The sequence below is a fragment of the Somniosus microcephalus genome, chromosome 2, assembly GCF_052327205.1.
Source record: "Somniosus microcephalus isolate GS21.2 chromosome 2, FLI_Smic_1.0, whole genome shotgun sequence".
Lineage (NCBI taxonomy): Eukaryota > Metazoa > Chordata > Chondrichthyes > Squaliformes > Somniosidae > Somniosus > Somniosus microcephalus.
This window is the reverse complement of record NC_140988.1, coordinates 109764872-109775798: the sequence shown is the minus strand read 5'-3', so window position 1 is coordinate 109775798 and position 10927 is coordinate 109764872. Positions and strand designations below refer to the sequence as shown.

Sequence of the window (10927 nt, the reverse complement as noted above, 5' to 3'; positions counted from 1 at the left end):
TTAAAAATTTTTATTTCATGTATTTTTTAAGTGATCCCCATTCATACTTATGACAGTTCCGTATGTACAGAACTGTCAAAAGTATGAATGGGGATTCCCTTCTTTTATTGGTTGGGCCGGCCCATGTGATCCCAGGAGCGCCTACGAACCGCTTGCACCCCTGGGATACATAGGGCTCTGCCCGCGCGGACCTGGAGAGGCCCAGGATCGCAAGCCTCCGTACCTCCCGGGCCACCAGGTACTTTCGTAGACATTTTGCAGGTCGGAGGCGTCCGCCCGCGGGAAGCCTCCGATCGCAAATGTTGGCCCTTTATTTGTTTTAAAAGTATGTACAGCAATAAGACATAATCAAACAGTAGGAGCCGCAGAAACAGATAACTAACGTGAGAAAAAAAAGATACAGCTTATTATTAATATTATGGCAAGTGCATGTTATAGAGAGTAAAGCAGAACACGCTTAAGGTGTTATCCACTTTAAAGTGCTGGTGGAGGCCATAGAGCTGTAAGATGTTATGAGGCAGACAAGGCACAAGCCAATGTGAACATCTGTGGTGTGGATCATTCAGACTCTGAGCCCAAAACTTCATTGAAATTAAAGAAAACCTTCAGCTTCTACACTGACCCTAAATGAGAAGTATAGGCAAAAGCTAATTACAGACATAAACGTAAAAATTACAGCTGGTGGGATTAGTGGACAACCTGTTAATGTGTTTGTTTGATATTCTACTGTTTGTTATTTTAATGGAGACACTGACACGTTTAAAATAAACGGATTACTGCCTCCATTAAAAGGGTGGGCAGCGGAATGTCATGTGAGCATGTTTGTCCGGTCATACTGGCAACAGTCATTTCGAAGTTACAGTTACATTGCAGGCGGAACACGTTCCATAGTGTACACAATAGAGGGGATAGTCTGACTTTGCACTGTCAGCGGAAAGCCCTCCCCACTGGAAGAACGTATTGGAAATTTGACTGTGCACAGCGCACAATTTAAATGGTTGGAAAATCATGCACTGTGCATGCCCACATTTCCAATGGGAGCGCAAAATTGGGAAATTAACCTGTAATAATATTTCTAGACATGTCAAGCACGTACTTAAATTTACTGCATTGTATCTCGAAGAGATGATTCAGAGCAATGCTGCCTACCTGGATGCACATCAAAGCAGACTGTAGACTGTGTCAGTGTGGTGTACAAACCGTTGACAGCATCATTATAGTGTTCTGCATAGAACACATGCATTTCACTGGGAACGCTGGCTAAACTGTCCAGTTCTTTCCACCTACAGAAGGCACAACAGCGGCTGAGAGCAATGCAGCAATTGTTGCTCAAAAATAAAATCAGGATCACAGCTTTCTCTCAACACAATATTATGTTCTTACCCTGGATGCTTGATTCCAACAGCAAATATTGTCATTCCACTGTTCCGAGCAAACCTCAATGGCACTGTTGCATTGTCTTGTGATTTACCATCAGTGAGAATGACAATGATTTTCGGAGCATCTTTCCGTCCTCCATGAAACCCTTTGCGTAGCACGTACTTCATAGCTCTACCAACCTCAGTGCTACCACCCCTAAATGAAACATTGAGAGAAAACAATAGGTTAATTCTTTTGAGAGAACTTTTGAAGTTTGGAGTTTAATGTAAAGTTACGGTTCTATATTCCAGGAATGTATCATGTACATGTAAAGCATTTTATATGAATAGGGAATGGTAGCATGTTGGTTATGTTACTGGACTAATACTCCAGAGATCTGGACTAATGACTTTTCAGAGATGTGAGTTCAAATCTCACCACAGCAACTGGGGAATTCAAATTCAGTTAATTAAATAAATCTGGAATAAAAAGCTAGTATCAGTAATGGTGACCATGAAACTATCCATTTAAAAACCCATCTGGGAAGGAAATCTACCATCCTTACCTGGTCTGTCCTATATGTGACTCCAGACCCACAGAATGTGGTTGACTCTTAACTGCCCTCTGAAATGGCCTGACAAGCCACTCAGTTTTTTTAAAAAACACTATGAAAAACAAAAATATAATGAAACCGGATGGACCACCTGGCATTGGCTACTGACACGACAACATAGAAACATAGAAGATTGGAGCAGAAGTAGGCCATTCGGCCCCTCGAGCCTGCTCTGCCATTCAATGCGATCATGGCTGATCATCCAAATTCAGTACCCTGCCCCTGCTTTCTCCCCATATCCCTTGATCCCCTTAGCCTTAAGAAATATATCTAACACCTTCTTGAATATATTTAATGAATTGGCCTCAACTGTCTTCTGTGGTAGAGAATTCCACAGGTTCACCACTCTCTGGGTGAAGAAATTCCTCCTCATCTCAGTCCTAAATGGCTTACCCCTTATCCTTAGACTGTGACACCTGGTTCTGGACTCCCCCGCCATCGGGAACAGTCTTCCTACATCTAGTCTGTCTAGTCCTGTTAGAATTTTATAAGTTTCAATGAGATCCCCTCTCATTCTTCTAAACTCTAGCAAATATAAGCCTAATCGACCCAATCTCTCTTCATACGTCATTCCTGCCATCCCAGGTATCAGTCTGGTGAATCTTCGCTGCACTCCCTCCATGGCAAGAACATCCTTCCTCAGATAAGGCGACAAAACTGCACACAATACTCAAGCTGTGGTCTCACCAAGGCCCTGTACAACTGCAGCAAGACATCCTTGCTCCTGTACTCGAATCCTCTCGTCATGAAGGCCAGCATACCATTTGCCTTCTTAACCGCCTGTTGCACCTGCATGCTTACCTTCAGCGACTGGTGCACAAGGACACCCAGGTCTCTTTGCACTTCCCCTTGTCCCAATCTATTGCCGTTCAGATAATAGTCTGCCTTCCTGTTTTTGCCACCAAAGTGAATGACCTCGCATTTATCCACATTATACTGCATCTGCCATGCATCTGCCCAATCGCCCAACCTGTCCAAATCGTACTGGAGTTTCTCTGCATCCTCCTCACAGCACACACGCCCATCCAGCTTTGTGTTGTCTGCAAACTTGGAGATATTACATCGAGTTCCCTCGTCTAGATCATTAATATATATTGTGATAACTGGCGTCCTAGCACTGATCCCTGCGGTACCCCACTAGTCACTGCCTGCCACTTGGAAAAAGACCCGTTTATTCCAACTCTTTGCTTCCTGTCTGCCAACCAGTTCTCTATCCAAGTCAGTACCTTGCCCCCAATCCCATGTGCTTTAACTTTGCACGTCTCTTATGCGGGGCCTTATCGAAAGCCTTCTGAAAGTCCAAATACACCACATCCACTGGTTCTCCCTTATCTATTCTACCAGTTACATCTTCAAAAAATTCCAGTAGATTAGTCAAGCATGATTTACCTTTTGTAAATCCATGTTGACTTTGTCCGATCCTGTCATTGTTTTCCAAGTGCTCTGCTATTACATCTTTTATAATGGACTCTAGCATTTTCCCCACTACCGATGTCAGGCTTACCAGTCTATAATTCCCCGTTTTTTTTCTAACACCTTTTTTAAATAGTGGGGTTACATTAGCTACCCTCCAATCCATGGGAACTGTTCCAGATTCTATAGAATTTTGGAAGATGACCAGCAATGCATCTACTATTTCTAGGGCCACTTCCTTAAGTACCCTAGGATGTAGATTATCAGGCCTTGGGGATTTATCGGCCTTCAATCCCGCCAATTTCCCTAACACCATTTCCCTACAAATACTGATTTCATTCAGTTGCTCCCTCTCATTAGACCCTATGTTCCCCGACATCTCTGGGAGTTTATTTGTGTCCTCCTTTGTGAAGACAGAACCAAAGTATGTATTTAATTGGTCTGCCATTTATTTGTTCCCCATTAAAAATTCCCCACTGCAAGGGACCTATGCTTGACTTTACCAATCTTTTTCTCTTCACATATCTATAGATCTCTTCACATATCACAACGGCACACCCAGCCCAATCGACCCTGCAAAGTCCTCCTCACCAACATCTGGGGACTTGTGCCAAAATTGGGAGAGCTGTCCCACAGACTAGTCAAGCAACAGCCTGACAGTCACTCACAGAATCATATCTTTCAGCCAATGTCCCAAACTCCTCCATCACCATCCATGTGTATGTCCTGTCCCACCGGCAGGACAGACCCACCAGGGGTGGCTGCACAGTGGTATACAGTTGGGAAGGAGTGGCCCTTGGGAGTCCTCATACATTGACTCCGGACCCCATGAAGACTCAAGGAAACCTCCTGCTGATTACCACCTACTGCTCTCCCTCAACTGATGAATCAGTACTCCTCCATGTTGAACACCACTTGGAAGAAGCACTGAGGGTAGTAAGGTAACAGAATGTACTTTGGGTGGGGGACTTCAATGTACATCACTAAGAGTGGCTCGGTAGCACCACTGCTGGATGAGTCCTGAAGGACATAACTGCCAGTCTGGGCCTGCGACCGGTGGTGAGAGAACCAACACAAGGGAAAACCATACTTGACCTCATCCTCACCAATCTACCTGTCGCAGCTGCATCTATCCTTCAGCATTGGCAGCAGTGACCACCGCACAGTCATTGTGGAGATGAAGTCCCGTCTTCACACTGAGGACACCCTCCATCGTGTTGTGTGGCACTACCATCGTGCTAAATGGGATTCAGAACAGATCTAGCAGCTCAAAACTGAGCATCCATGAGGTGCTGTGGGCCATCAGCAGCATCAGAATTGTATTCCACCACAATCTGTAACCTCATGGCCTGGCATATCTCTCACTCTACCATTACCATCAAGCCAGGGGACCAACCCTGGTTCAATGAGGAGTGTCGAAGAGCATGCCAGGAGCAGCACCAGGCGTACCTAAGAATGAGGTGCGAACCTGGGGAAGCTGCAACACAGGACCACATAGCATGCTAAAAAGCAGAAGCAGCATGATATAGACAGAGCTAAGCGATCCCACAATCAATGGATCAAATCAAAGCTCTGCAGTCCTGCCACATCGAGTCGTGAATGGTGGTGGATCATTAAACAACTAACGGGAGGAGGAGACTCCCTGAATATCCCATCCTCAATGATGGCGGAGCCCAGCACGTGAGTGCAAAAGACAAAGCTGAAGCGTTCGCAACCATCTTCAGCCAGAAGTGCCGAATGGATGATCCATATCGGCCTCCTCCTGAGGTCCCCTCCACCACAGAAGCCAGTCTTCAGCCAATTTGATTCACTCCATGTGATATCAAGAAATGGCTGAGTGCACTGGATACAGCAAAGGCAATGGGCCCCGACAACATCCTGGCTATCGTGCAGAAGACTTGTGCTCCAGAACTAGCCGCACCTCTAGCCAAGCTGTTCCAGTACAGCTATAACACTGGCATCTATCCGACAATGTGGAAAACTGTCCAGGTATGTCCTGTCCAGAGAAAGTAGGACAAATCCAATCTGGCCAATTACCGCCCCATCAGTCTACTCTCAATCATCAGCAAAGTGATGGAAGGTGTCGTCGACAGTGCTATCGAGCAGCTCTTCCTCACCAATAACCTACTCAATGATGCCCAGTTTGGGTTCTGCCAGGACCACTCGGCTCCAGACCTCATTACATCCTTGGTCCAAACATGGACAAAAGAGCTGAATTCCAGAAGTGAGGTGAGAGTGACTGCCCTTGACATAAAGGCAGCATTTGACCAAGTGTGGCATCAAGGAGCCCTAGTAAAACTGAAGTCAATGGGAATCGGTGGGGGGGAAACTCTCCACTGGCTGGAGTCATACCTAGCACAAAGGAAGATGATTGTGGTGGTTGGAGGTCAATCATCACAGCCCCAGGCCATCGCGGCAGGTGTTCCTCAGGGCAGTGTCCTAGGCCCAACCATCTTCAGCTGCTTCATCAATGACTATTCCCTTCATCATAAGGTCAGAAGTGGGGATGTTCACTGATGATTGCACAGTGTTCAGTGCCATTCGCAACTCCTCAGATAATGATGCAGTCCATGCCCGCATGCAGCAAGACGTGGACGACATTCAGGCTTGGGCTGATAAGTGGCCAGTAACATTCGTGCCACACAAGTGCCAGGCAATGACCATCTCTGAAAAGCGAGTGTCTAACCACCACCCCTTGACATTCAACGGCATTACCATCGCTGAATCCCCCACCATCAATATCCTGGGGGTCACCATTGACCAGAAACTTAACTGGACGAGCCACATAAATACTGTGGCAACAAGAGCAGGTCAGAGGCTGGGTATTCTGCGGTGAGTGTCTCACCTTCTGACTCCCCAAAGCCTTTCCACCATCTACAAGGCACAAGTCAGGAGTGTGATGGAATACTCTCCATTTGCCTGGATGAGTGCAGCTCCAACAACACTCAAGAAGCTCGACACCATCCAAGAGAAAGTAGCCCACTTGATTGGCACCTAATCCACCACCTTAAACATTCACTCCCTCCACCACCAGCGTACTGTGGCTGTAGTATGTACCATCTACAGGATGCACTGCAGCAACTCGCCAAGGCTTCTTCGGCAGCACCTCCCAAACCTGCGACCTCTACCACCTAGAAGGACAAGGGCAGCAGGCACATGGGAACACCATCACCTGCAAGTTCCCCTCCAAGTCACATACCATCCTGACTTAGAAATATATCGCCGTTCCTTCATCGTCGCTGGGTCAAAATCCTGGAACTCCCTCCCTAACAGCACTGTGGGAGCACCTTCACCACACGGACTGCAGTGGTTCAAGAAGGCGGCTCACCACCACCTTTTCAAGGGCAATTATGGATGGCCAATAAATCCTGGCCTTGTCAGCAATGCCCACATTTCATGAATGAATAAAAAAATATATGAATTATTACTTTCCACTAGTTATACAGTGGCCATACATGCCTGAAGGAAATCTTTTTAATAGCTTCTTTTGCTTCTTCTCTTGTCGGGTAGGTTTCCAATCCAAATTCTACTTTTGGTTTTGAACTGAACTGAATCACTCCAATACGAACCTATTTGAGAATAAATAAGACCTTTAACAGGGTACAAAACTAAACTTGAAGATAGACAGACACGACAACCATAACCAATATAACTGGTGCAGTGGGAATTAAATGACACAGGCCGCGATTTTACTGACCTCGGCGGGTCTGTGGCAGGTGACCTTGGTGGCGGGTCCCAACCCCGCTGCTGGCTCCATCCCACTCTGGAAAATGAATTGCCCTTGATAGGGCTTGTTAAGCCCGCTCAGTGGGTTTCCTAGCCAATTAGAGGAAGCGGGTCTGGTAACGTCATTTGATGATGCGTCATCAGCCGGTTTCCTAAAAGCGACCATGGACAAATATATTTTGGCATTTGTGCTGTCAGTATTCTACAGCATTGAGGTGCTGATAATGACTGCACAAAGGCACAGGGCTGCACCCAGGCTCTCCCATGACTCCCTCCATGTGCTTATGGAAGGAGTCACAGCACGCAGGGAGGTCCTCTTCCCTTCCTATGGGTGGAAGAGACCTCCCCAGGAGATCAACACAGCCTGATTTCACATTGCAGAGGACACAAGCAGGGATGTGGTCAGGAGGACCTGGGTGCAGTGCCGCCAATGTTTCAATTATCTCAGTAGATCATGAAATGTTAGTACAAAGCCACACTCACTTTCATCCTGCTGTGCCTCTCATCACATCCCCATCACACGGCCTTCCCTACCCTACTTCCACACATCCTTACTCATGCCAACTTACCTTGCACCTCCACCCATCCCTCTCTTTCTACATTATCGCATCCCCATCTCACTAGCCACACCTCACACTCACCCTCATCCTAGTGCAATCATATCAACGAACAACACACAAGGGTAGGCAGTTGGTTGTTTTATGCAATGTTCATGTAAAGATTCTGTTAATGTGGTGTCAAACATTGAAACCTTTATTTTCAACACTGTGCATTCTTGGACAGATTTGTGTGCACCTTTGGAAGTGGCTTAGTGAGTTGCAGTGACTGGTAAAACATAACGGTACTCCCCGCAATGGTGATGAGTGTGAAAGAAATGGCTTGGACATTGTAGAGGCGCTTTATGGTGTTTGTGTGAGGTGGTGCCAACCTGATGCCAGGGTGTACTGCATCAAGTGAAGTAAATCTGGCTATGGTAGGCCATCCCTGGCCTCCTGGGCAGCAATGTGGTCGGGTGCTGATGCCCTGTGTCATGTACAGCATCGGGTGATTGCAGAGAAGGTTGGTCTTGTTGTTGGTGCTGCTGGTGTGCCTGGTGCTGCTGGTGCTGCGGCTGATCGTGGTGGGATTCGGAGGACCAAGTTGAGACAGTATAAAGGACACCCATGCTGTGGAATAGATGGCAGGTGAAGTAGAGATGACAGAAGCGATCTGTCAATGGTGAGAGAGGTAATGAGGTCAGACTGGATGGAGACTTGCGTAAAGACTTGCAGTGTGGTGAATCTGTTGTGGAAATGCAGTGAGGAAGAGCTTGTGGCTGAGGGAAGATATCTCTGTAAGGTGGGAGCTATTACTGTACATTTGAAGATGTCAACTCAACAGATGATTCAGCTTGACAGACGTGGTCCACGAACAGCATGGACCCCGTGGGTGAGCACATTGTAGGGATGCTTTATGGTAAAATCAAAAGGTGAGCTCAAATGTATTCTTAATGATCTCTAAACAAGGTCATAATTACCTGAATTGGGTCCCCCGCCACTGCGTGTTGGGTCTGCTCAGCGCTGACAGACCGAACATCAGGGAAAGGCGCGTGGCAGCGGGGTCACAGCGGAGTCCCGACCTGCCACCGATCGTACCTGCTGACACCCCCCCCCATGGAAAATCTTGGCCACGGTTTTTGTCTTAACTGCTCAAATTTCAGTTTTGTTCAGACTTGTTAGAGCGATATTCTCTGAAACTACACCCAAAATTCCAGAGACACTTGACTCACAAAACATGAAAATTTCCGTTTATGACAAGTGTAGCCTTTTGCACTGTATAACTGTGGTGACTATTCTTTATGTTTAGTAAGAAGTATTGTGATTGGTTGTTTGTTTCCTGCCTTGGGATATATGCTGTAATCTCATTGGTAGTTGATGTCATGTGATTTGTGGTGGCCATCTTAAATTCAGTTCTTTCCAGCCTTTAGTTGGGACTGGGTGTTGAAAGATGTGCTACAGGATTTTTAAGTTAATAAAGCCTAGATTAGAAAGGCAAATCTATTCTTTATTTCAATTTATTAACTTTATGTCAGAATGGAGCGATATCTTCAACCAGAACGATTCAATGCTGACCCTAATTCTGCAGGAGTGGATGATAAATGGAAACACTGGTATTGTACATTTAAAAACTTTTTGGGCATGTTGGATCAAGAGTCTCTAAATAAGCTGAATATGCTGATCAACTACATTGCTCCGGATGTGTATAAGTATATTTTGGACTGTAAAACTTACGAACTGGCTATTTCTACATTGGAAAAGATTTTTGTTAAACCAAAGAATGAGGTATTTGCATGTCACCTTCTATCTGCCCATAGGCAGCAGGTGGGAGAATCTTTGGATACTTATTTACAAGCACGTCGGTGCCTTAGTGTTAACTGTAATTATAAGGCCGTGACGGCTGAAGAATATAAGGAAGAATCGGTACGGGATGCTTTTATTAATGGATTACTGTCTAGATCAATTCGTCAGCGGTTGTTAGAAAATAAGACTTTGGATCTTAAGAGTGCTTTTGAGCAAGCTTCTACATTGGATGTGGCTCAGAGAAGTTCGGATTCTTATGCTCTTTTTAATCGGCCTGTGACTGTGGTTTTGGCAGTTCCGGATGAAAGGGAATTATGTGGACTTAATAGGAGTGGCTTACTAGATTCTGAAACAGTTTCTACTTCAGCGGCTGTTGCCTCTAGGATTCAGAAGTGTTATTTTTGTGGGAACGTCCGGCACCCTCGTCTGAAGTGTCCTGCTCGGGAGGCTGTGTGTAGTAAATGCGGCAAGAGAGGTCATTACGCACGTGTGTGTAAATCATCAGGTTCAATTACCTCCTCTGTGACTATTCAGCCTTTAGATAGGGCATTTATTGCATCAATTTCTGCTGCATTTGCTCATGGCCTAAACAAAGCTATAGTTATGGCCCAAGTTAATGGGTTGGAAGTGAAGGCCCTTATAGATACGGGCAGTACCGAGAGTTTTATAAGTCTTCAGTTTGCAAAGGAGAAGCATTTGAAAATTTCGCCTGTTTCCTATCAGGTGTGTATGGCTCAGACGACTCTCACTTCACAAGTAGCTGGTTGTTGCCTTGTGAAATTGATTCTTCTAGGTAATATGTATACTGATATACGCCTATCTGTTTTGCCTAATCTCTGTGCGGATATTTTGATTGGTCATGATGTGCTTCAGTTACACGAGTCTCTCAGTCTTTCATTTAGAGGGACTAAGCCACCTTTATCTATTTGTGGATTAACCTCTTTATCCATTTCTCCATTATCACTTTTTTCCAATTTGATGCCGAATTGTAAGCCAATTGCTACCAAGTCAAGAAGGTATAGCAGTCAGGATAGAGAATTTATTAATTCTGAAGTTCAACGTCTCTTATTGGAAGGAATCATTGAACCTAGTTGTTCGCCTTGGCGGGCACGGGTAGTTGTCACGACTAACGAGAGACATAAGAAATGAATGGTGATAGACTATTCCCAAACTATTAATAGGTATACTCAATTAGATGCGTACCCTTTGCCTAAGATTGATGAGCTTATCAATAAAGTATCTCAGTATAAGGTTTTTAGCACTATTGACCTAAAGAGTGCTTATCATCAGATTCCTATTGTTAAGAAGGATCAACCATATACGGCCTTTGAGGCTGGTGGAAAGCGGTATCAGTTTTGCCGAATACCATTTGGTGTTACTAATGGTGTTGCTTGTTTTCAACGGGCAATGGATGCTTTTATAAGTGATAACTCTCTCTCTGACACCTTTTCATACTTAGATGTGGCAAATCAAGGGT

At 45.4% G+C, this 10927-nt stretch overlaps 1 protein-coding gene across 1 annotated transcript in view; it reads right to left on the bottom strand.

Annotated features, from left to right (window-relative positions):
• Positions 1–1102: 1102 nt before the first annotated feature.
• Positions 1103–10927, bottom strand: part of LOC147122883 (von Willebrand factor A domain-containing protein 2-like) — a 35508-nt gene continuing 25683 nt past the window's right edge. The window contains exons 3-5 of the mRNA XM_085964681.1: positions 6845–6954; positions 1384–1575; positions 1103–1283 (exon numbers count right to left, since the gene is read on the bottom strand). Of these exons, the coding sequence (XP_085820807.1) occupies positions 1103–1283; positions 1384–1575; positions 6845–6954 (483 nt within the window). The remainder of the gene's footprint in view (positions 1284–1383; positions 1576–6844; positions 6955–10927) is intronic.